This window comes from Capricornis sumatraensis, chromosome 20 (assembly GCF_032405125.1).
Source record: "Capricornis sumatraensis isolate serow.1 chromosome 20, serow.2, whole genome shotgun sequence".
In the NCBI taxonomy this organism is placed as follows: Eukaryota; Metazoa; Chordata; class Mammalia; order Artiodactyla; family Bovidae; genus Capricornis; species Capricornis sumatraensis.
The window spans coordinates 45,403,927-45,431,899 of record NC_091088.1 but is presented as its reverse complement, the minus strand read 5'-3'; the positions used below and the strand labels follow the sequence as shown (position 1 = coordinate 45,431,899).

General features: G+C 38.7%; 1 protein-coding gene across 1 annotated transcript in view; it reads right to left on the bottom strand.

The window, feature by feature from the left end:
- Positions 1–5,083, bottom strand: part of LOC138095922 (hydrocephalus-inducing protein homolog) — a 152,891-nt gene extending 147,808 nt beyond the window's left edge. Inside the window, exons 1-2 of the mRNA XM_068991891.1 lie at positions 4,934–5,083; positions 3,793–3,918 (exon numbers count right to left, since the gene is read on the bottom strand). Coding sequence (XP_068847992.1) covers positions 3,793–3,918; positions 4,934–5,068 — 261 coding nt within the window. The 5' untranslated portion in view covers positions 5,069–5,083. The remainder of the gene's footprint in view (positions 1–3,792; positions 3,919–4,933) is intronic.
- Between the last annotated feature and the right edge of the window lie 22,890 nt (positions 5,084–27,973).

Genomic DNA, 27,973 nt, shown 5'->3' with positions numbered 1-27,973 from the left:
GATTAAGCAATCAAAAGTGATGAAAAATTCAAGCACTAATTCAATAAATGCTAATTGAATTTCTAATGCTTTCCATATGTTGAGCATACAGTAGTGAACAAAGCCAATAAAACCACTGCCTCATGAAGATAAAATTCTTGAGAAAATGGATAAAAAATAAAAATACATAAAACAAGGTCAAGCAGTGTTAAAGCTATAAAGAAAGCCGAAGCAGGACAAGGAGACGGCATGAATGGGGATAGGCAGTCAAGGGATGGCCTCTCTATGGAAATGATTTGAATTGAAGTAAGTCATGCAAAGATCTGAGAAAACAGCATTCCAGTTAGAAGGAATAACAAGTGCAAAGACCCTGGGGTAAGAAGTATCTGTGAGTGTTTGAAGAGCAGCAAGAGGAGGTGCAGTGAGAGGAGAGTGAGCTGCAGAAGAGACAAAGGAAAAGACTGCGAAGGATGAGGGCTCAGACACTGCAGGACTTTTCCATTATGAGGGTAACAGGAAGCTTCTAGGCAGTTTTCAACACGGAAGCAACATGTTCTGGTTTGCATTTTTTTAAAAAGCCACTCTTCTTTGTGGAGAACTGATAATGGGGTGATCGGAGGGAAACAGGGAGGCTATTTTAGAAGTCTAGATGATGACGGGTTGAACGGGATGGTGGTGGCAGCGGTGGTGAGAAGTGTTTTGATTATAGAGATGTATTTGTGATTACTAGCCCTTGTTGGATTTCACATAAGATGTGAGAAAAGCAGAAGCATGAGAGATAACACCAAGGTTTTTGGCCTGGAAAAACAGATCAACGGAGGTATTACATGGTGGAGGGAGGAAAGATCATGACTTTAGGGAAAGAATGTAATGCAAAAATTAGATCTTCAAGATTTTAAGTTTGAGCTGCCAATCATACACTGAGCTGAATATATGATCCAGAGTTCAGGAGCTAGACCACAGTAGGAGATATAATTATGAAAGTAATCATTTAAAAGGTGAAATTAAAAACCTCGTTCCTAGAAGGGGCCACCTAAGGAGTGAGTGCAGAAGGGAAAGAAGTTCAAAGAGCAAGTACTGGGGAGCTCCAATGTTTAGTGATTAGGAAAAGGAGAAAGAGCCAACAAATACGAAAAAAGCTACCAGTGAAGTAGGCAGAAAGCCAAAGGAGTGTGATATCTGAGACACAAGTGAATTAAAAGGTACAAAAAAGACACTGACTATGTAAAATGCTGAGATGACCCAACTGTGTTGAACTGATCAAGCTTAAGAATGAATTCTAAGACACACACACATCTCAAAGAAGGGATACAGAGGATGCTGACGAATGTAATTACAATGAAATGGGAATGAACAAAGTTTAAAATGGATTAGAGAGGAAACACAAGGTGAAGAAGGGCAAAGAAGATATAGCATCTTCACTACTGATATTTCTAAAGGAAAAAAAAATGGCATGAATACTTGATAATCCAAGAAAAGCTTTCTAGCAAAAAAATAACAGATATCATATTTTAGGAAAAATTTAGTCACATCCTAATAATATTGTGCATGCTGCATGCATGCTAAGTTTGACTCTGTGCAACCCAATGGACCGTAGGCCACAAGGTTCCTCTGTCAGTGGGATTTCCCAGACAAGAACACTGGAGTGAGTTGTCGTCTCCTCCTCCAGGGGATCTTCCTGACCCAGGGATTGAACCCACATCTCTTACATCTCCTGCACTGGCAGGCAGGTTCTTTACCACCAGCGCCACCTGGGAAGCCTCCCTAATAAAATCACTGGATATCAAACAAGAATAAACAATCTTTGGGCACACAAGTTAATATTATAGCTCAGCTAGTAAAGAATCCACCTGCAATGCAGGAGACCCCGGTTCAATTCCTGGGTCAGGAAGATCCACTGGAGAAGGGATAGGCTACCCACTCCAGTATTCTTGGGCTTCGCTTGTGGCTCAGCTGGTAAAGAATCCATCCCCAATGCGGGAGACCTGGGTTCGATCCCTGGGTTGGGAAGATCCCCTGTGGAAGGGAAAGGCTACCCACTCCAGTATTCTGGCCTAGAGAATTCCATGGACTAGGTCTATGGGGTTGCAAAGAGTCAGACACGACTGAGCAACTTTCACTTTCACTGTTTACTCATATCATTATTTAAAACCAGAAGGTAGTGAAGAAAATGCCTGCAAAGCTCTTATAGGGAAAACATGTGGCCCAAGAACTGTACATCCAACAAGTCTACAGTTCACCGCTAAAGGCAATAAGCAAATATTGTCAAACATATAAAATAAAGGACATACAGTTCCCATAACCTCTTCTTGAGGAAATGAGAAGGGTATGACTCTCATTTAAATAAGAAACAAATGAAACTCAGGAAAATAAAGTAAAAAAAATAACTGACCAAGTTAACAGAAGATGAAAGAAGATGAGATGTGGTACACTAAGAGTCTCAATCAAAATACATTAAAACACATACACAAGCAGTAACACACACAGCAATACACACAGTCTGGTTTTAGTTATGCTCTAGGAATGAAGCAGATAGCCCTTAATAATGATAAACTAGCTTTGGAAGAAGCTGTGTTCCCTGCCTTGAAGTTAGAGGGTGGCTATGGAGAAGGAAATGGCAACCCACTCCAGTGTTCTTGCCTGGAGAATCCCAGGGACGGGGGAGCCAGGTGGGCTGCCGTCTATGGGGTCGCACAGTCGGACACGACTGACACGACTTAGCAGCAGCAGCAGCATCGGAAAAGAAGAAGCAATGAATAACTAAAGCTGGCAGGGCTCAGAAAAAGAGTAAATTGTATGCATATCTTAGACAGGAGAAGCAATGGCAAGCTAAGGAGAGCAAAACAGCCTGAGGCAATCACTCCTCTTGAGGGAAATCACTCTGAAAACCCCTCAGGAATAGCTAGGAACCCTTTGAGAGGGAGCTAGTCTCCAGGAGTTCAACTAAGGGAGGCTCATACCATAATTTGTACATAAAAACTGAAGCATATAATTCAAGAAATTAATTTAAAAATAGGAAATAAGTCCCACTCTAAAAACATGTTCCTAAAGCCTGGAATATATGGTTTACATTCAAAAACAGAAACATCAAAATAGCTATTCTTTACAGACTAAAAGGATGTATTTGTTATTGGAAATGAGCCAGAACAGACAAAAATGCCTGTTTTAATAAACAATTCCTCCTTCTTCCTTTCTAGTAATGACAGCTCAGTTAAGCAGGGACTTCTTTTTCTAGAAAGATAACCTAACTGGGCTTAACTAATATAATTCTCAGGATTACTCTTACTCTGTAAACCATAGTGTTCAGAAGTAGCTCAGGAAGAAATGTAACTAATCAAAAGTTACTTATACTCTACAATTCTTGGTATCAAATTATAGATACCAACAGCAACAGAGGTAGAAAAAGAATATATAAAACAAATCCAAGAAGAAATTGCTAAGTCGCTTCAGTCGTGTCCGACTCTGTGCGACCCCATAGATGGCAGCCCACCAGGCTCCCCCGTCCCTGGGATTCTTCAGGCAAGAACACTGGAGTGGGTTGCCATTTCCTTCTCCAATGCATGAAAGTGAAAAGTGAAAGTGAAGTCACTCAGTCGTGTCCAACTCTCAGCGACCCCATGGACTGCAGCCCACCAGGCTCCTCCCTCCATGGGATTTTCCAGGCAAGAGGACTGGAGTGGGCTGCCAGTGCCTTCTCGGAACAAGGGATTAGTTAGCCCCCAACCAATAAGTGCTGCTTAGTTCTTACTGTTTTAGAATAGTCACATTATTCCAGGATCTACCTGCTACACAAATACAACAGAAAGCAGCTACCTTTTGATGTGTTGTTTCCCTCATATCTAAAAGTTCAATGATCTGCGGTCGGCACATCACACGGGTGTTGGCCAGTCTCTGCTCTGTGGTGAGGGACATTTCCTTCAGGAACTCCGAGGGTGTCAGCTAGAATTGAAAACAACAGGAGCTGAAGATTCATAAGTGGTAATACTGAAAAAGTGTTTTCGTAAGTGCCAGTAATGAATAATTTGTGTTTATAGCTTTCAGGATAATTCTGGAATGCCGCTAAGTTCCCTTATAAAACATTTAAAATAACTAAATAATACAAACAAGAGAAGGACCCATGCACGTCTGAGCTTTTTGCACAATAATTTGAAATGACATATGGTTGCCGTTTCCTTATGATTTTAAAGGAATCTCACAAAAGAACATGGGGTTGGGGAGAGGAAGGGCAAGAAACTGCACAGGAGCATGTCCAGTGAGCTTAACATTTATGCTCAGAAGAGCATAAAACTCTAGGTTTCTAAAATCACTTAAGGGCTTCAGAGCTAAAGAGCCTGAGACATTTCTATTTCTCAACTGAAGTTACAACACGCAAGCAAAGCTTTCGGGTGTTTATCATGTTATACCTGGTTAAAGAGAAGTCTTAGAAAATGTAAAGGATCTGGGAAGTGTGACTGCGCTGCTTAGGAATGAGTTTGAACTTTTTAGAAATCCTAAGAGCACATTCATATCTTGTTTCCAAAGAGCTTTCAGCTGATCATCAGATACAATAGCCAGTCACATCCACTTACCCAAATAAGAACATAAAATACTTTAACACTTTCTAATCTTATGAGAAAAAATGTTACTTATCATTTAAATAACCCAGCAAGGGCTTACCCAAGACCAACTACTATTCATTGCTTTGTCTGTATAGTCTTACTTCAACTGATTAATGTAAGCAATTTAAGCCTCTACTTTGATGTATGTAATTTCAAAAACTTCCCAGGCTTTAAAAGGTATCTATGCTCTGTAGCAAGCTACCATGTTAACTAAACTGAGAATATCTGATATTCTGTTCGATATTCTGAGAATGCCAGGCAGCCATTGTCATTCTCCAGAGGAGAAAGCTATTTTTCTGAGAGATACTTCTCCTCTCAGAGGAGATACTTTACTCTGAAATTCTCTGATACATTACCATTCGATTTACTTCATCTTCTGCAACCACCTTTGGACTCAGGGGTGGTAAAATCTTGCTTTGGAATCCTTTAAGTGTTCTGACTAACCCCATATGAACAGCCCCCATGGACTCCTCAATACTTCTACTTGTCATTTTTAGCTATTTCCTCTGTTTACCTAAGAAGGAAAAACAAAAAGTTTTAGAACAAATGCAGTTAATTTCTGAATATAGGTCACATTTTTTGAAGCTTTCTCAAATACAAGAAGGTTTAGAAAATACTGATCTTTAAAAATATATCCAGTACTTGGAACCAGTGCCTTAACTGTAGGAGTCTATTCCATGAGCCAGTCTAGAGTTAGCCTTATCCCAAACTCTGGGACCCCTTTTAGACAAAACAAGTGATTCTGGACTAAGCCCAGGGAAGACATGAAAACGCAAGCAGCTCTTACATTTTGGTACTTTTATCTTCCCCAGATAAACAAAAACTGCTCAATAAATATACTTCATAGTTTGCGACTTTATCTGCTTATTTGACAATTCTCTCTCATGACACCCTTCAAACAGAATAAATATAAGGCTTCAGGCCTTCGCAGCTGGCAGAGAATTGAAAAAGGCAGCATGAGACAATATGGGGAAGAAGTTTCTGAAAATGTTCTGAAGTTTATAGTAATAAATAAGGCATTAATCAGCCACCCAATACCTCCAAATCAAAGAAATATGACATTTCCCCATTCCATATATTTCCTTATACTTCTACCAGGGCATTTGCAACTTTGGGAATCCATTTATGACTAAGTAGGGGCTTCCTTTGTGGCTCAGCTGGTAAAGAAGCTGCCTGCAATGCAGGAGACCTGGGTTCGATCCTTGGATTGGGAAGATCCCCTGGAGAAGGGAAAGGCTACCCACTCCAGTATTCTGGCCTGGAGAATTCCATGGACTGTATAGTCAGTCCACAGGATCAGAAAGAGTTGGACACAACTGAGTGAATTTCACTTTCACTTATGACTAAGTAGGAATTTCTGTTTTTAGTAATAGCAGGCTAGATTCTTTAACCCCGTGGGGGAGAAATACTGGATATAACATCAAATAAAAAAGCCTTAAAATCACTAAAAGTTCAAAAGACAATAAGGCATTACCAGACCAAACTGGAAGGGAAAGTGGTGCATGAAGGAAAATAGATACGAATGAAAATGTAATAAGGTTCACTGAAATAAAGCAATAAAACACCCAAAGAAATGAATATGAAATTTTAAAATAAGAAAAACAATTTAAAAAAAGATGATTGAAACAGAAAACAGCCAAAAAGTTCTAACATGCTATAACTGGAGACAATGAAGAAGAAAAATAAGGTACTGGAGGAGGAGAACTAATATTTAAAACTATAATCCAAGAAAATTTTCCATAAAAGAAACAAGCAAAAGGGATTGGTGGTTACCCAGGAAGATTGACCCAAAATGATCGACTCTGAGTCATACCTTGGAAGAACTACTAGAGTTTAAAGAATTTTTAAAATTAGCATCCAGACAAAAAGTCAAAATAATGTATGAAAGCAAGAGAACTGGATGTCGATACCCTTTGTGAAAGCAACCCATGAAATGGGCAAACAGAGGAGGAATATTTTCCAAAAACTTTAAAAAGCTTGAGCCAGAGATTTTACAAGCAACCAAGCTCTCCTTCCATCATCACGGCTACAGAAAAGGAGTTTTGAACATGCCAAAGCCGAGGGAATATTACAAACATGTTCCCTTCCTGACGAATATACTAGAGGATGGGCTCATCCAACCAAAAGGACACAATTTTACATGAAAATTAAGAAAAGAAAGCTGAAAAGTAGATTAAGATTAATCGTAGTTGTATAAGAGGTAGGAATCAAACCATTTAATGAGATAGAATAAAGAAGAATTAAGGGATTTGTGGTAGAAAGCCCCAATGATGGCAGCAATGATACCTGTTTCTAAGCATTCAGGTATTTATATAATCCTTCTCCCCTTGCGTGTGGGCTGTACTTAGGTATTGTAACAAATATAAAACAGCACAAGTGATGGATGTCACAAGTGAGATCACTTATAAAGAGAACTGGTTCCATCTTGGGCCCTGTCTGGCTCTCTCTCGGATCCCAGTTACTACACTGTAAGAACACTGAGAAACCTACAGAGAGCCCATGTGGTGAGGAACCAAGGCCTGCCAGCAGTGACATGAGTGGGCTTGGCAGTGGATCTTCTAAGGCCTGCCAACAACCATGGGAATGAAGGCAGAGTTGCCAGTCCCAGTTGAGCCTTGAGATGACTACAGTCTGGGCCAACAGCTTGACTGGGAATGCACGAGAGACCCTAAGTAGGAATCACCCAGCTAAGCATCTTCTAGATTCCTGACCTACAGAAACTGGGAAAACAAATATTGTTTTAACCTATTAATCTGGGGTAATTTGTTATACAGCAATAGATAAAAATATAGGCACTATAAAGGGTTTACATACAAACAAAACTACTGAACATAAAGATTAATGTTCCTAAATACCAAAAGTAATTTTAGAAAAAGCAAAGATGACATACTAAATAAAGACTAACAATAAATCACATTCAATGTACGTAATTATTATAAATGGGAAGTGTGATATCACCAACATGGTAGAATAGGTAGTTGCCAACTTCAGTCCCACTCACAAAAAGACCATCTATTAACAGCAATTACCCATAGACAAGACACTTTTGTGAATATCCCAGAACCGAGGGTGAGATTGAACCACTCCCTTGGATCACAGAAACTTGGAAAAACCTCAAAAACATTTTGTTAAGTAAAATGAGCCAGTCACACACACACAAAAATATACATTGTGTGAGTCCATTCACGTGAAGTGACCAGAACAGGACAATCTCTATAGAGAAAAAGTAGATTAGTCATTGTAAAGGTCTGGGAGGAATGAAGGGATAGAAGAGTGATAACTAAAAGGTATGGGATTTCTTTCTGAAATGAAAATGTTTACAACTGACTATGGTAATAATTACACATATTTGTGAATATACTAAAAACTGTGAATTGTATGTACACTTTAAATGGATGAATTGCATCCTGAATTGAATGTGAATTATTATATCTCAATAAAGCTGTTAAAATATATTTTAAAACATTAAAAAAAAATCAACCCTTAAAAGTTGAAAAGTGAATAGAAAGAGACACATGTACCCCAATGTTCATCGCAGCACTGTTTATAGTAGCCAGGACATGGAAACAACCTAGATGTCCATCAGCAGATGAATGGATAAGAAAGCTGTGGTACATATACACAATGGAGTATTACTCAGCCATTAAAAAGAATACATTTGAATCAGTTCTAATAAGATCGATGAAACTGGAGCCAATTATACAGAGTGAAGTAAGCCAGAGAGGAAAACACCAATACAGTATACTAACACATATATATGGAATTTAGAAAGATGGTAATGATGACCCTGTATGTGAGACAGCAAAAGAGACACAGGTGTGTAGAGCGGACTTTTGGACTCTGAGGGAGAGGGAGAGGGTGGGATGATTTGGGAGAATGGCATTGAAACATGTATACTAGCATGTAAGAAACGAATCGCCAGTCTATGTTCAATGCAGGATACAGGATGCTTGGGGCTGGTGCACGGGGATGACCCAGAGAGATGTTATGGGGAGGGAGGTGGAAGGGGGGTTCATGTTTGGGAATGCATGTACACCCGTGGTGGATTCATGTCAATGTATGGCAAAATCAATACAGTATTGTAAAGTAAAATAAAGTAAAAATAAAAATTAAAAAAAATAAAAATTAAAAATAAATTAAAAAAAATAATAAAGTCATATAATCCTAAAAAAAAAAAGTTGAAAAGTGAAACAAATAAACCTTGCTGTATATCAAGTTGGTGTCATAACTACAAAGAGAAAACAATTATTCTAAACAACCTTAAAACATGATTTTTGACTATATATCATCATTGGATAGTAGTCTTATTGTCATAATATTACTAATAATATTTTAAAAACAAGTAGCAATATCAATATTGTTAGGAATCAAGCATTTCAACATTAAAAAAATAAAACCATAAAAGTTCTTATATTAAGAAATACTATAATCTTAAATTTAAATTGCAAATATGAGTTTCAGCTCATGATTATTTTCTCCTTTTAAATAACTTGCCTTACTGAAAGACCCTAGAAGCAATGAAAGCTCAGTAAGTGATGACAGTCCCAGGATGTAATGTGGTCTTTAAATACTACTTTCCACTAAAAGAAACCATGCTCCTTAGAGAAATGAGTAACTCAAGGTCTGGGGCATGAAATTTATAAGATGAACTTGGGACATTCTACTATACTGAAAAACAAAGATGTTATCAAAGGCTTACTTGAGTCTAAAGAGCCCAGAGCAACTTGAAGGAGTTTTCATTCACCAAAGACAGGACAATTTGGGAAAAACAAAAAGTGCAATGGATTCATCTTTAAAACTCTGAGTTCAAAAAAGATACTAAAAAAAAATCATGGGTCACCTTTGGAAGTTGCTAGGACACAAAACTAATTATTTTGGAAATAATAACAGGGAAGAATCAACCATTTATCCTGTCCCTTTCTGTACAAATTACACCATAAGTTATCCAAATAGTTTATGAGAGAAAATTATTCTTCATAGACAAACTCCAGCTAATAAATGCAGAAGAAATGACAGAAAAATAATCACCATTTTCAGCCTCTAATGAAACGAAGGATCATCAATGCCAGAACCATTAGGAAGAATGTTGTTAAAGAACTTTATAATGGCTCAAACAGGCTAACAACACCTGAGCCCTCTACATCAATCTTAACACTAAAAGAGTGAAAACCAGACATATTATGTGCCTCCTGACGTGATGTAGTACACAGCACCACCTGTGTAGCACTATTAACAAAAATCTTAACCTAAATCTAATTAATCTCTAGATCTACCAGCTAGGGTACAGGAGTTCAGGAAATGGAGGAACATGTGTAAAAACATAATTAAGCTGTATCAAGAATGCAGAAAATGTTACAGGAAAATGACCCACTTCACTAAACTAGTAAATAGTGCTTGTGTGCAAACATGGGCACCTGAGAGAGGATAGAGACGACAGTTATGAATTAAGAGAATCGCTTCAACAATAATGACATACATAGATTATAAGCAAAAGGAGGGAAGAGGTATATCATGCAAATGTTGGTCAAAAGAAAGAAAGAAGGGCTATAGTAATATTAGATAAAGTTGACTTCAAATCAAAGAAAATGACCAGGAACAAAAAGGGACATTACGTAATGTCAAAGGGTGAATCTACCAAAAAGACACAACAAGCATAATTATAAATGCACCAGACAACTTTTAAAATATATGACTTGAACCAAGCTTCAAAATATATGACGCAAAAAATTAAAACAACTATACAAATCCACAATTGTAGTTGGAGACTTCAACATTCCTTTCTCAACAATTAATGTAAGTATTGAGCAGAAAACTAACAAGATATAGAGGAACTTAACACAACCAACATGATTTAATCAATACTTATGGAACAGTCTGCCCAACAGCAGCAGAAATGTACATGCTTTTCATGTATCCAAGCAACATATACAAAGATAGATAATTTTCCAGGCCATGAAATAAAATTCAACAAAGTTAAAAGAACTGGAATCATACAAAGGGTGCTGGTTAACCACTATGAAATCAAATTAGAAACACACAACAGAAAGATAACACAAAATCTCCAAATACTTAGAAACTAAACAACACATTTCTAAATAAACATAAATCAAAGAAGGAAAATGAAAAGTATGTTGAATTGAATGAAAATGAAAACACAACAGTTCAAAATTTGGAGGAGGTTGAAAGTTTTTTTTTTCATCCTCAGGCCTTAGACTTTATTTTTTATTATTATTTTTTTTTCTTTTTTACTTTACAATATTGTATTGGTTTTGCCATACATCAACATGAATCCACCACAGGTGTACACGTGTTCCCAATCCTGAACCCCTCTCCCACCTCCCTTCCCATACCATCCCTCTGGGTCATCCCAGTACACCAGCCCCAAGCATCCTGTATCCTGCATCGAACCAGTGCAGTCACTCAGTCGTGTCCGACTCTTTGCGACCCCATGAACTGCAGCACGCCAGGCTTCCCTGACCATCACCAATGCCTGGAGTTCACTCAGACTCACGTCCATCGAGTCAGTGATGCCATCCAGCCATCTCATCCTCTGTCGTCCCCTTCTCCTCCTGCCCCCAATCCCTCCCAGCATCAGGGTCTTTTCCAGTGAGTCAACTCTTCATATGAGGTGGCCAAAATATTGGAGTTTCAGCCTCAACATCACTCTTTCCAATGAACACCCAGGACTGGTCTCCTTTAGGACTGGTTGGATCTCCTTGAAGTCCAAGGGACTCCCAAGAGTCTTCCCCAGCACCACAGTTCAAAAGCATCAATTCTTCAGCACTCAGCTTTCTTCACAGTCCAACTCTCACATCCATACATGACCACTGGAAAAACCAAAGCCTTGACTAGACAGACCTTTGTTGGCAAAGTAATATCTCTGCTTTTTAATATGCTATCTAGGTTGGTTATAACTTTCCTTCCAAGGAGTAAGCACCTTTTAATTTCATTAAATTAAAATGATGGCTGCAATCACCGTCTGCAGTGATTTTGGAGCCCCAAAAAATAAAGTCTGACACTGTTTCCACTGTTTCCCCATCTATCTCCCATGAAGTGATGGAACCAGATGCCATGATCTTAGTTTTCTGAATGTTGAGCTTTAAGCCAACTTTTTCACTCTCCTCTTTCACTTTCATCAAGAGGCTTTTTAGATTAGAAAACAGTAGAAGTCAACTATGTCATCTAAGCACCTAAATCCAGAAAAAGAAAAAGATGACCAAATAAAACAAAAGCAAACAGGAGCAACTAATAAAGATAAGAACAGAAATAAGTAAAGTTAAAAACAGAAAAGCAATAGAGAAAATTAATCAAAGATCTGATTCTCTGAAGAAACCAATAATACTGACAAACCTCCAGCAAAGAAAGAAGACACAAATTACCAATATTAGGAATTTAATAAAAAAGGACAAACCATATAGATATCAGAAAATAATAAGAAAACACTATAAACAACTGTAACACTCATAAATATGATAGCATAGATATATTGCTTCAATTTCTCAAAGAACATACTACCACAACTTAATATGAACAGATAATCTGAATAACTCAGAGTATTATGAAAAAGAATTCATAATTTTATAACTCGAAAAAAAAGAAATATCTAGCCATAGATGGTTTCACTGGAGAATTATAGGAAACATTTAAAGAAGAATTAACACCAATACTACCAATCATTTTTAGAAAATGGAAAAGAAGGGAACATTTTACAATTCATTTTATGAGGCCTAAGACAAAACCAGACAAAGAAAGTAATACCCAAAAAATACCTAAAAACCAGTATCTGTCATGAATATGTGAAAAAAAAGTTTAACAAAATATTATCAAAATCTTAACAAGTTATTTAGCAATATGAAAACTAATTATATGCCATGACCAAATAGTTTAATTCCAGAAATATAAGTCTAGTTCAACACTCAAATTTCAATGTAATCCATCACATTAGCAGTCTAAAGAAGAAACATCATATGATCATATCAATTTATGTAGTAAAAGCATCTGACAAAATTCAACAACATTCATGATAAAAAAAAACTCCCAGAAAACTAGGAATATAGAGGAATATAATAAAGAAAATATACAAAAAACTTTACAGCTGACATCCTGTTGCTGATTAGTCACTAAGTTATATCCAACTCCTTTGCAACACCATGGGCTGTAGCATGCCAGGCTCTTCTGTCCATGGGATTTCCCAGGCAAGAATACTGGAGTGGGTAGCCATTCCCTTCTCTGGGATCAAACCCCCAACTCCTGCACTGGCAGGAAGATTCTTTACCACTGAGCCACCTGGGAAGCCCAGTTGACATCATCCTGAATGGTAAAAGACTGCATGCTTTCCCCGTAAAGACTGAGAACAAGGCAAGGAGATCCACTCTAACCATGGCTATCAGACATAGTATTGGAAGTTCTAGTCAGTGCTAGAAGAAGGAAAAAAAAGAAATAAAAAACATATAGAGCAGAAAACAAGAAAAAAATCTCTCCTTAGATGCAGATGGCATAACTGTCTACATAGATATTCCCAGAGAATATAAAACAAACCTCCTAGAACTAACAAGTGAGTATAAACATACAAACATCATTCATATTTCTATATACTAACAATAAAGATGTATACGATACCATTTGTAACTGTGATTCCTTCAAAAACTAAGTGTAAGTTGAACAAAACATATACAAGACTTATATATTAAAAATGACAAAGAGCCAATTTAAAAAATCAGAGAGTATCTAAGTAAAAGGAGATCTATGTTCATGGACTGGAAGACTCAACATGGACATGCTGCTGCTAAGTCACTTCAGTAGTGTCCGACTCTGTGCGACCCCATAGACGGCAGCCCACCAGGCTCCCCCGTCTTTGGGATTCTCCAGGCAAGAACACTGGAGTGGGTTGCCATTTCCTTCTCCAATGCATGAAAGTGAAAAGTGAGAGGGAAGTCGCTCAGTCATATCTGACTCTTAGCAACCCCATGGACTGCAGCCTACCAGGCTCCTTTGTTCACAGGATTTTCCAGGCAAGAGTACTGGAGTGGGGTGCCATTGCCTTCTCCCAACATGGACATACTTGGTGGAAAAGTGACATTATTCTACCTAACACACAATCCAATTAGAAAATGGACAAAGGACCAATACAATATTGTAAAGTAATTAACCGCCAAGTAAAATAAATAAATTTAAAAAGAAAAAAGAAAATGGACAAAGGACATGGAGACATTTCATTGAAGATGTATCAAGCGCAAAAAGCATATGAAAGCTGTTCAACATCACCAGACATCAGGAAAACACAAATTAATATCATGATTAAATAATACCACATACCTATCAGTCACCTGTGTATCACTACAACAACCTAGATGTGGGTGCTATAAGTCTCCCCATATCCCAGATAAGGAAACAGAGGCACAGAGGAGGTAAGTAACCTGCCCCAGTTCCCACACTAGGAAAGGGGAGAGCTACAAGAAGGGTCATTCTGGTTCCAGAGTCCACACTCTCAAGGGTGACACTATTCTGCCTCTACCCTGAGATTCTATCCCCTAATATCTCACAAATTCACCTATGCCTTTTCATCCCTGCTGCCTTCCTTTGTTAATGTTACTTTCATGGCTTGTCTGGATGACTGCAACAGCTTAACTGACCTCCCTGCCTCCAGATTTGGGTCTCTACTCCCACTCCACCCCCACAGCCTAGTCACTCTATACATTGCAGCTACAGTGACTATTCTAAAGGGAAAACCAGGTAATGCCATTTCCCTGCCTAAAATCCTTTAGTCCAGAATACTCCATAAGGTTCTCAGCATGACATCCATTCCAGGAACCTGCCCTTCTTGCACTTTATGCTCAACTCACAATTCACAAAGTCTCAGGGGCTCACACACCTCCAGAATTATACATAACACCTGGAATGCCTTTCTTCTCCCCTACACCCCTCCTCTCTCCAGTTAAATCCAACTTGTCTTTCTGGAATCAAGATGTGACCTCTTTCAGGAAGGCTTCCCTGACTATCCAGGGCGGCCACTTGTTTACTGACCTCACAGGTTCTCATGCTCCCCCTATCATAGCCATCTATTCATCTCCTTTTCTGCCCTGAGACTGTTAAGTTTCTTGAGTACAAGGATTTTCCGTTTCTTGTCACTGCGTTCCCAGAATCCAGCACAGTGCCTCATACACACGCTTATTTAATAAATGTGTTTAATCAATGAAATGGCTTTCACAATCCCCAAATGTGCCAGGCTATTTCATACCGCTATACCTGTATATAGGCTCATCCTTTCTTTTCACATTCATATCCCTGTCTGCCTTGTGAACTCCTATTCATCCTATAAAACTTACCTCAAGGGTCCCCAGAAGTAAGGCTTTCCCTAACGCATTCAAAGAATGCCAATCGCTTTGTCCTTTGCACATGACTCTTACTGAATGTAATACATTGTACTACAACTATCTGCTCACAAGCCTCAAGAATATAAGCTCCTTCATTGTACAGACCATGTGTGACTGCCACAAAGGGGCTCAGTTAATATTTGTTGAATTGAATTTAATATTAAATCATACTCATTAAAAGAGAATTTTTACTAGGCCACAACATTTCACAGAGGAACAATTTCCCTCTTTTTCCTTAATTTAAACATCAACTTCCAGCTCCTTCCAGGGTTTCTACCTAACAGTCTAGTTGCATAAATGCTCAGTATGCATGACACAGTATCTTCTTTGAGAGAAAACAGAAAAAAATGCATTCTCATCCAGCTTAGGAAATAGAACCTGGCTTGGAGTCTCTGAGGAGGATGCAAAGATGGTAGCAAGGGCTGCAGTCATCTGAAGGCTTGACTAGGGCTGGAAAATCCACTTTCAAGGTGGCTCACTCAACACGGCTAGCGTGTTGCTCCTGGCTGTTGGTTTCAGTCCCTTCCCTCATGGGCCTCTCAACAGGGATGATTAAGTGTCCTCATGGCACGATGACTGACTGCTTCCACAGAGAGTAGTCCCAGAGACAATGGGAGAAGCTGCACTGTGTCCTCTGTGGCCCAGAGGTCACACACTCTCATTTAGGCAAGATCTATTAGTTACACAAATCAGCCCTATTCCATATGAGAGAGGCCACACAGGGACATAATTACCAGGAAGTAAGGGTCACTGGGACCCATCTTGGAAGCCATCTTCCACATCTATCTCATAGGTTTATTCAGTTCAGTTCAGTTCAGTCGCTCAGTCGTGTCCGACTCTGCGACCCCATGAATTGCAGCACACCAGGCCTCTCTGTCCATCACCACCAACTCCCGCAGAGGATTAAATGACATAATAACTGTATGTCACTGTGTACAGTACTTGGCATATAATTGTTCTTAATGTTATTAGCAGAAAGTTTGGTTTAAGAAAATAGAAAAGATGGAAATTCCATTTAATTAAACATTGCTTGCTAAAAATAAGTAAGAGCATCTTATGAAACTGCTCACATGTCTTCAAGTTCTGCTCCTGCTAAAGTGAGGACAGGGGCCATTACATACTCTGGGATGCTGATAAACATTTCTTTACCCCCAAAGTACCATTTTAGCAGGAAAATATCGAAGAAAAAAATGCAGAAAATGCTCAAGTAAATGCAACATGACTTGTTTCCAGTGAGGGGTTCTCTAGGCACTTGGAGTGAAAGGATTAATTTTCATATTTTAATCCTACTGCTTCTTCTGGTTTTCTTATGTTTCTAAAGCTGCTATGCTTCTTGGTTTCTTATGTGTCAGATCTCTTTTAAATTGGATTTCTGCAGTTTCATAGGTTTCACATTGGGCTTTGCTCTTTTCCCCTGAAATACGTCCTGAAAACAATCTGTCTCTGCAGGATGTGTGGCTTATAGCCTAGGCAGATAAAAGAGAGACAAATTTCAGAAAGAATCCTCTTATTTGACCAGGCTGAAGAAAAGAAAAATAGAGATATATTTTGTATTTTGTTCTGGTCACCGATTCCAACATGCATGTGTGTTTGTGTGTGTGGTGTGGCAGGGGCAGGAGGGGTGTTCCCCACAATAGCAAGTAATTTATCTACATAGAGAAGGCATCAAATCCCACAGGTTAAGTGTTAGTCCTATAGACTGCTCCCACACTTCAGACACTAGTCGCAAGCCCAGCGTGTGTGCTTCTGACCCACTGACTGTAAATCAGAAGTTTCCACAACCCCAGCCTCAGGTTCAATTAGTTTGCTACAGTGGACCTTAGAACTCAGAGAAACATTTTACTTTCTAGATCACTGGTTTATTACAAAAGGATAGTCCCTGGGTTGCTGTTGCCCTTGGACATGGCCTGATAACTTCACTATTTGTTAACCTTCTAGTGAACTGAAGCAGGCCTTTGTTTATAATCTGTCCACTTTTTCCAGTCACCCTCAGCAGGCGGGTGGGCCTGTATTACCTAGTCTACCATTCTTAGAAGCAGAAATCCTCATTCACTAAGTGTAGATGGTACAAGGGGAGAAATCCTAACCCACACCTAAAGAATTTTCCAGTACTCCAACTTTTTTGAAACTTTGAAGATAAAATATAAAATAAGCACAATACAAATGGCACCCAGGACAAGTAGACGTCTACTTAGAGGCTTGATGTCTGAAATTACCTGGATATCGCATTCATGCCACTTATCCAAGATATACAGAGCTGATATCTTGACATCTTGATTGTCTCATTTCAGGTAAAAGTTGAGATACAATTACCATTAGCTAACACTGAATAGCTACTTGCAGAATTTAAGTGCCCGAAAGTAAACATTTTTAATTTGTCTATCAAGCAGCCAAAGGCATGTTTTTCTAGCTTCTTCTCACCTTAAGAACCCCCAAAAGCAAAAATTTTTGAACAGGTATATTAAAATTGAGACTCTCTGAGCTTTGTTGTTATTCAGTCGCTCAGTTGTGTCCGACTCTTTGTGACCCCATGGACTGCAGCATGCCAGGCTTCCCTGTCCATCACCAACTCCCGGAGCTTGCTCAAACTCATGTCTCTTGAATTGGTGATGATCTCGTCCTCTGTCATCCCCTTCTCTTCTTTGCCTTCAATCCTTCCCAGCATCAGGGTCTTTTCTAATGAGTTGCCTCTTAGCATCAGGTGGCCGAAGTATTGGAGCTTCAGTATCAGTCCTTCCAATGAATATTCAGGACTGATTTCCTTTAGGGTTGACTGGTTGGATCTCCTTGCAGTCCAAGGGACTCTCAAGAGTCTTCTCCAACACCACAGTTCAAAAGCATCAATTCTTCAGCACTCAGTCCTCTTTATGGTCCAACTCTCACATCCATATACGACTACTGGAAAAACCACACCTTTGACTAGACGGGTCTTTGTCTTTCAAAAAGAGTCTTGATCCATGTATGGATCTGGATTATGAGACTCACTTATCACAGACACCCTCAGATGACACAGTGAAATGCACTGTTCTCATCTCTGGAATATCCAGCCTCTTCTACCAAGTCCATTAGCCCTACTGGTACACTCTCTCCCCATTTTGACTAGGTTCTCAGGCTTCTCCATTTCCCCTGATCCAACAATAGGGTTACTTAGGGATGAAAACTTCTGAAACTGTCTCCTCCCATTCTATACCCTTTCCCCTGCTTAGACTCATCCTACAGGTCTCAGTTGAAACATCACTGCCTCTAGAAAGTCTTCCCTGACCACCCTGAAGGGCCCGTGTTGCATGTTCCCAGAGTAATTGCACTTCTCATATAATGAATAAACTGCCTGTGCAACTAGATTTTTACATCTGTCTTCACCAGAGGGCAAGTCCTCTGAGTTCAGACACCTCAACTATTGTGCTCACCACTAGTATATATGCCTAATATATTAACAGTGCCAGGCATGGAATCAATAAATATTTGTTTAATGATTAATGGCAGTTGAATCATTTATTGTTTTCTTTCTCAATGATCAGTCCAGTTCAGTTCATATAGTCATGTCCAGCTCTTTGCAACCCCATGGACTGCAGCACGCCAGGCTTCCCTATCCATCACCAACTCCTGGAGCTTATTCAAACTGATGTTCATCGAGTCGATGATGCCATCCAACCATCTCATCCTCTGTCGTCCCCTTCTCCTCCTGCCTTCAATCTTTCCCAGCATCAGGGTCTTTTCAAATGAGTCAGTTCTTCACATCAGATGGCCAAAGAATTGGAGTTTCAGCTTCGGCATCAGTCCTTCCAATGAATATTCACGATTGATTTCCTTTGGGATGGACTAGTTGGATCTCCTCGCAGTCCAAGGGGCTCTCAAGCATCTTCTCCAGCACCAGAGTTCAAAAGCATCAATTCCTCAGTGCTCAGCTTTCTTTATAGTCCAACTCTCACATCCATAGATGACTACTGGAAAAACCATAGCTTTGACTACATGGACCTTTGTTGGCAAAGTACTGTCTCTGCTTTTGAATATACTGTCAAGGTTGGTCATAACTTTTCTTCCAAGGAGCAAGCACCTTTTAATTTCATGGCTGCAGTCACCATCTGCAGTGATTGTGGAGACCAAAAATATAAAGTCTGTCATGCACAGATGTGTACAGTGGACTTTTGGACTCAGAGGGAGAAGGAGAGGGTGGGATGATTTGGGAGAATGGCATTGAAACATGTATATTATCATGTAAGAGTCGAATCACCAGTCTATGTCTGATGCAGGATACAGCATGCTTGGGGCTGGTGCACGGGGATGACCCAGAGGGATATTGTGGGCAGGGAGGTGGGAGGGGGGTTCATGTTTGGGATCGCATGTACACCTGTGGTGGATTCATGTCAATCTATGGCAAAATCAATACAGTATTGTAAAGTAAAATAAAAATTAAAATTAAAAAAATTAAAATAAAAATAAAGTTTGTCATGGTTTCCATTGTTTCCCCATCTATTTGCAATGAGTGATGGGACCAGATGCCATGATCTTAGTTTTCTGAATGTTGAGCTTTAAGCCAACATTTGCACTCTCCTCTTTCACTTTCAAGAGGCTCTTTAGTTCCTCTTCACTTTCTGCCATAAGGGTGGTGTCATCTGCATATCTGAGGTTATTGATATTTCTCCTGGCAATCTTGATTCCAGCTTGTGCTTCATCCAGCCCAGCATTTCTCATGATGTACCCTTCATATAAGTTAAACAAGCAGGGTGATAACATATGTACTCCTTTCCTATTTGGAACCAGTCTGTTGTTCCATGTCCAGTTCTAACTGCTGCTTCCTGACCTGCATACAGATGTCTCAAAAGGCAGTTCAGGTGGTCTGGTATTCCCATGCTTTAAGAATTTTCCACAGTTTATTGTGATCCACACAGTCAAAAGCTTTTGGCATAGTCAGTAAAGCAAAAGTAGATGTTTTTCTGGAATTCTTTTGCTTTTTCAATGATCCAACAGATGTTGGCAATGTGGTCTCTGGTTCCTCTGCCTTTTCTAAATCCAGTTTGAACATCTGGAAGCTCACAGTTCATGTGCTATTGAAGCCTGGCTTGGAGAATTTTGAGCATTACTTTACTAGTGTGTGAGGTGAGTGCAACTGTGTGGTAGTTTGAGCATTCTTTGGCATTGTCTTTCTTTGGGATTGGAATGAAGATCAACACTTTCCCGGCCTATGGCCACTGCTGAGTTTTCCAAATTTGCTGGCATATTGAGTGCAGCACTTTCACAGCATCATCTTTTAGGATTTGAAATTGCTCAGTTGGAATTCCTAGCTTTGTTCATAGTGATGCTTCGTAAGGCCCACTTGACTTTGCATTCCAGGATGTCTGGCTCTAGGTGAGTGATCACACCATCATGATTATCTGGGTCGTAAAGATATGTTTTATATAGTTCTTCTGTGTATTCTTGCCACCTCTTCTTAATATCTTCTGCTTCTGTTAGGTCCATACCATTTCTGTCCTTTATTGTGCCCATCTCTGCATGAAATGTTCCCTTGGTATCTCTAATTTTCTTGAAGAGAACTCTAGTCTTTCCCACTCTATTGTTTTCCTCTATTTCTTTGCACTGATCACTGAGGAAAGCTTTCTTATCTCTCTTTGCTATTCTTTGGAACTCTGCATTCAATTGGGTATATCTTTCCTTTTCCTCCTGGCCTTTCACTTCTCTTCTTTTCATAGCTATTTGTAAGCCCTCCTCAGACAACCTTTTTGCCTTTTTTGCATTTCCTTTTCTTGGGGATGGTCTTGATCCCTGCCTCCTGTACAATGTCATGAACCTCTGTCCATAGTTCTTTAGGCACTCTGTCTATCAGGTCTAATCCCTTGAATCTATTTGTCACTTCCACTGTATAGTCATAAGGGATTTGATTTAGGTCATACCTGAATGGTCTAGTGGTTTTTCCTACTGTCTTCAGTTAATTAATGTAATGTATTACTATAGCATAAATAACTTGAGAGTTATCATTCCAGACCATAACATGTAAAAGCAGTTTTTGACAGAACTGTTCATTTTGTCAAATATACTAATTTAAACATGGCAGACAAGCTATTTTAAATCCATGTTTGCTTTACTAAAATAAAATAACTGCTAATTTATATGCCATTGATTCTGTTACCACCAGAGTCTAAAAACCAGTAGGCTTACAAAAGCACATTGAGAATGCCTTTGGTTTCACGAAACACATGATGAATGTTCATTTGGAGAATTTGCTTCAATCCACATACAAATGCACATCGCTCAAAAGTAATCTATTTTATATGCTTATGAATGCTAGGCAATCATATTATTTTCATTGCAGAAAATTCATAAACAGATGCATATTTATTTATGAATTTGTTGCAGCGAAGAAGAGATTTTGAAATTATCATTTACTGATAACTAAAACCCCTTTTTGGATCTAACCATTACATCAATGAAGACTTATTTTGATAATAACAGATGAAATGGCACCCCTGCTGGTTTAGCAAAAATAAAAAATAATTTAAAAATAAGCTACAGTCTATGATCTCTTAATGACTTCTTTGTGAAAGAAATCTAACTAAGCAAAGGAAAATCTTGGGTGTATTAATTTCTTTTCCTAACCAAAAAAAAAAAATCCCTAATTCAAGTGTTCTCTCCTCCAGTGTGCTGTATCAATTCCTCTATAGAATTTTTCTAACATGAGAAAATATCTTCTCATATGATACGACAACGGGTTTAGTGGATCATTTTCTCAAATCTGCTTATGTTACTTAGATTCAAGAATGCATACTCAGTAAGGAATACTTTTAAACAGTATTTAATGCTTTTTAACAATCTATTTTTGTAAAGGATTTGAGTTGTCCAGTATTAATTTCCCCCTCCCATTCTTGTTCCTTCTATAAGAACCCACCGCCCTGTTCAGAGGCAGAGGCAGACCTGGCCCATCATGGTAACCTGTTCTTCTATTCTCTGATTGTTCCTGAGTGTGAGCAGTGTGACCCTAATAATGTCAACTGGAATCTTCTCTTGAGTGATAGTTGAACACTGGGAAAGAGAAGTTCTTTCTTTGGACCTTCTGGGCTGAAAATAAATTTAAAGATATCAGCAGGCATCTTCTCCATTACATGGAGAAAGTTTTCTGCAGGTCAATGCCATGTAGATAAAAGCTGAAATGTCAGCAGGATGGATGGATGACAGGCGGGAACAAAGATGAATATAAGTGAATCACAACCATATTGAAAGCAGTTCTAAACTTTGAGGCCCTGATATCTACAGCTCATCTTTTGATCTTACGAGCCATCCTAGTGTCTTAGTGTCCCAACTACACAAACTAATAAATTTCTTATTTTGTTTGAGCAGTACTGAAACTTGAAGTAAGATTCTGTCACTTGAAATTTGACACTCTCTAGTGATAGCTGTTATATTTTTAGGACTTTTACATTTACCTGAAAATTACTCCTGGCAATTAGAAGGATGATTTTATAAATAACTACTATGCAAAGGCATGGGTTTTATTTCCAAAACCAGTAGAAAATGCCTCACTTCTATTAGGTTAAGAGAGAGTAAGTTTATACATTTTGTATTTACATATACTATATAGGTTAATTCATTTGTACCATCAGATGTACTCTCCAGGATGCCTAGAAATCTGGAAATCATTAAAAATCATCAGATATGGGATTATAAAACCCAGGACAGGAATTCTATATATAAATTATTCTGCTCTTACCAAGCCCATATTTGAATATGACTGGCATGTAACAAGGTCTCTGCAGAAGCTCACATGGATCCAAATATTCTGGTCATCCAGAATGTGAGTCCAGAAGAAAGAACAAAAATTATTTCATTTTCACACTTTGAAGGATGAAAGTCTATAGAGGGCTACACAGAAAAATCCTTTACAGAAAATTGATACATTTTACATCATTTTCTCCAAGTACTAACAACCTAGAGTTATTTGCAACCTTATTTAAAAGTGATCTTATTTGTTAACCAAATTCTCTGACAAAAATAATGCCTGGGAATCAGATTTCCTTCACAGAGTCTCTTTAATGAAAGCCAGCCATTCACATAAGAGCAAATCTGGATTTCCTCAGTGACCCTTCCATGGTTTCAACAAACATGAGTGAAGAAAGGGACCAATGCTTTCATCAATCTCCACTGGCCATTAAGGATGTGGTGAACCCCAGAAGAAAGTGAACAACAAGCCTGCCTGACTCTGCTCAAGAGTGCTTTCCACACTGATCACTGTCTCATACACCCTCACAAGCAGCTACTTGTTAAACGCTGCATGTCCACCTTTTATTAAAATGTCAAATGAAATTCTTTTAATTCATATTGGATGGTTGTCATAAGAGAATTCAGTAATGAAAACCAATGACAGAGATTGGTTACAAACTAAAATACTATACTTGAGCTGTCTAGCGTATTACAGAGCCATTTTTCTTCTTTCAGTTATCACAATGTTATATACTGACTAGAAAATTCTTAGTGTGGTGCTTTCAAAGGGCTTGGCCAGATCAATTCCTATTAACAGTTTGAAAAATATCTGTATCCAGCCTATATCTCTAATAAGAACAACTATAAACTTTCTTCTAAAACTAAACAGGACCTCCATTTCCAGTAACGGCAGGTAATAGATGAGCCAACAAGTCCTATGAACATAACTAAAAATTCCTTCTCCAGGGGATCTTCCTGACCCAAGAATCAAACCCGGGGTCTCCTGCACTGCAGGCAGATTGTTCACCGACTGAGCTATGAGGGAATCTTTAAAAAAAAAAAATTTAATCTCCTTTAAAGTATTAAAGAGTTTTCAATATAGTCAACAATTTCCAGACCAAAATCTAAAGGAAATCAAACACCAAAGAAGTGAGCAAAGCATTAGAACTCATACCAACTTTTGCCCTAGGGCATTTGCTAATCCAGATAAATTTGGGCTTTGGTTTTGTTGACCTTGCTGGGCAATAACATATGAAACAATGATCATACTCCACCCAAGATGGGAAGTATAATGAGAGATCTTTTTCACCTTAGCTTGGGGCCCACAAAGAAAACTGACGACTCCATCACCACCCCCAGAAAGCCACAATAAAATCTACCATGGTGCTAAAAAGAAAAAGAGAATAAAAAGAAAAACAAGGGGGAAAAATATCCATAAAGGTGGGGTCACTTCTGACTCAAATTTGCAGCCCAGGTCATATCACTTAAGTTGTTCACAGGACTTCAAGTCATGTGCTAGATTCAGGGTCGTCCCAAACTAACAAATCCTGAGGTGTCTGGCAGAAGCAAATACAAATCTCCTATGGAGGAAGGCACCATCCTATCAGACACTAAAACACTAAAATCACTACAAATAATATTTCAAGGACAATGAAGAAAAAAAACAAGACCTCACATAGGAAAACAAGACACCATGAGCAAAATTAACAGAAACTACAGACGGTAGAAGATAGAAGCAGAATATAGAAGGTAACAGAAGCAGAAGATATTAAGAAGAGGTGGCAAGAATACACAGAAGAACTATACAAAACTGATCTTCATGACCTAGATAATCACGATGGTGTGATCACTCACCTAGAGCCAGACATCCTGGAATGCAAAGTCAAGTGGGCCTTACGAAGCATCACTATGAACAAAACTGATGGAGGTGATGGAATTCCAACTGAGCGATTTCAAATCCTAAAAGATGATGCTGTGAAAGTGCTGCACTCAGTATGCCAGCAAATTTGGAAAACTCAGCAGTGGCCACAGGACTGGAAAACATTGGTTTTCATTCCAATCCCAAAGAAAGACAATGCCAAAACATGCTCAAACTACCACACAATTGCACTCACCTCACACACTAGTAAAGTAATGCTCAAAATTCTCCAAGCCAGGCTTCAACAGCACATGAACTGTGAACTTCCAGATGTTCAAACTGGATTTAGAAAAGGCAGAGGAACCAGAGATCAAATTGCCAACATCTGTTGGATCATTAAAGATGCAAGAGAGTTCCAGAAAAACACCTATTTTTGCTTTATTGACTATGCCAAAGCCTTTGACTGTGTGGATCACTACAAACTGTGGAAAATTCTTAAAGCATGGGAAAACCAGACCACCTGAACTGCCTTTTGAGACATCTGTATGCAGGTCAGGAAGCAGCAGTTAGAACTGGACATGGAACAACAGACTAGTTCCAAATTAGGAAAGGAGTACATCAAGGCTGTATATTGTCACCTGCTTGTTTAACTTATATGCAGAGAACATCATGAGAAATGTTTGGCTGGATGAAGCACAAGCTGGAATCAAGATTGCCAGGAGAAATATGAATAACCTCAGATATGCATATGACACCACCCTTATGGCAGAAAGTGAAGAGGAACTAAAGAGCCTCTTGATGAAAGTGAAAGAGAGTGAAAAAGTTGGCTTAAAGCTCGACATTCAGAAAACTAAGATCATGGCATCTAGTCCCATCACTTCATGGCAAATAGATGGGGAAACAGTGGAAATAGTGACAGACTTTATATTTTGGGGCTCCAAAATCACTGCAGATGGTGACTGCAGCCATGAAATTAAAAGGTGCTTGCTCCTTGGAAGAAAAGTTATGACCAACCTAGATAGCATATTGAAGAGCAGAGACATTACTTTGCCCACAAAGGTCCATCTAGTCAAAGCTATGGTTTTTCCAGTAGTCATATATGGATGTGAGAGTTGGACTATAAAGAAAGCTGAGCACCAAAGAATTGATGCTTTTGAACTGTGGTGTTGGAGAAGACTCTTGAGAGTCCCTTGGACTGCAAGGAGATCCAACCAGTCCATCCTAAAGGAAATCAGTCCTAAATATTCACTGGAAGGACTGATGCTGAAACTCCAGTACTTAGGCCACATGATGTGAAGAACTGACTCGTTTGAAAAGACCCTGATGCTGGGAAAGATTGGAGGAGGGAAGAGAAGGGGACGACAGAGGATGAGATGGTTGGATGGCATCATCAACTCAATGAACATGATTTTGAGTAAACTCCCGGAGCTGGTGATGGACAGGGAGGCCTGGCGTGCTGCAGTCCATGGGGTTGCAAAGAGTTAGACACAACTGAGCAACTGAACTGAACTGAACAGACAGTAGATCATCAAAGACTTCATAGAGGGTACTTAATGGATACAGACTATGAAATAACTATATTACTCGGTCTGAAGTACCAACAGATAAGCCTGAGGATCTCTTTAGGACATAGGAATCTATAACCAAAATGATACAACAATTCTGCGAAAACAAATGGACTCTTCAAACATGTTAATATTCTAAATAGCAAAAACCAACACCGTCCCCCTGCCCCCCTCCAATACGTCAGGGGAACTATTCTACACTAAGGAGACTAAAAACCTTAAAAACTCAATGAAGCACAAGACCTTTGACTGAATCCTGAATTTAATTTAAAAAGAAAAAGGAAACACTATTGAAAATTGGAGGGGAAATGAAAACAGAATTTATTAACACTGTATTAATTTTAAGCTTATGGACTGTGATAACAATGTTGTGATTACCTGAAAGAATTTTGCTCTTCTTAGAAAGTATCTGTTCATGTATTTAAAGGAGCAATGGGAAAGGACACAAAAGCAAATGTGGCAGAATGTTAACAACTAATGACTCTAAGTAAAGGGCATTTAGGTACTATTATTTCAAGTTTTCTTTAGATTCGGAAACTTTTAAGAACAAAACATTGTAGGGGGAAGTTGTTGGGGGAAGTCGTATAGAAGACTTCATAAGATCCAAATAGAACATCTAACAGTGAGAGGTATAGTAGCTAAAAGTAGAAGTTTCTTAAGTATACAAGTGAAGTTAAGAGACATGGAAGAGAAAGATCTGATATCATTGGAGCCTTGAGAGCAAAGAGATGAGTCAGAGGCAATATCTAAGAAAATGATAGCTGAGGATTCTACTGAAATGTTGAAAAAGACCAGTATGTAGATTCAAGAAGTCCACTAAATCCCAAGCTAGATAGATGGGAGAAAATCCATACCTAGAATCATCTTAGAGATGGTAAAGAAAACTAAAAATAGATAAATCATTTAAAAGGCCAATAAGAAAAGACAAATTATGTTCAAAGAGGCCATGGTTCGATTGAGAGCTAATTTCCCAATATAATGGAAGACAGAAAATGGTAGAATTATGCAACCAAATTTACTGGAAGAAAAAACTGCCATATTTTAATTCTATAGCCAGCAAAAATATCTTTCAAGAGTAAATTTAAGGCAATTTTGGATAAACAAATGTGGGAAGATTCCCCATAGCAGATCTACTTCAAACTTAGTTAATTGGTATTGACTGCAACTTTAACCTACACTGATATTTTATATTCTGCTCTCTAGCATTCTGCTGTTCTCTCAAACAATCCATCCAATAAGTTACAAGAAAAATGAACAACTATTGCTGAAAATGATTTTGAAATACACGAATCATTCCATTTGAAGTCCCAATGAATGATCCTAGTTGTCATTCATACAAGTTCATTAATACTTGTAAATCCAAACTAATGAACAACTTTTCCAAAGGGAAAAACCAAAATAATTTGAACTCAGCAGGGATATCATTTGTGCCTGACTCATAACAGAAGTCTGTCCTATGGCTCTGTATTCATTACTTACCAAATATTACCCGTATATAAATTTCTCTTCTAAACAAAACAAAACAAACCCATGAGTGGTGACCTCAAACTGAACTAGTTAAATTTAGGGACTCATTTGTAAAGGTCATTGTCCTTTGATGAAAATCCACTTTTTATGGAGATGAGAAGTTTAACCTGCCCTACAAGTGCCAGACATAATTAGCCAGCTGCACGCTCATAATAAGGTGCAGATGGTTAATTAAACCAGCAAATAACTGCTTACTTGTGGGCACAAAAGCCGTACCTAAAAATCATTAAATGTATACTTGGGCCTATCTATGCTCATGCAAACAAAACACTTATTTCCAAGGTTTCACCTGTGAGCAAATCACCACAGGCTCCAACTCCACCTCTCTGGGGGAGACCCATTAACACTGCTGAGGTCTGGTTCAAGGAAGGGACACTAGCCACA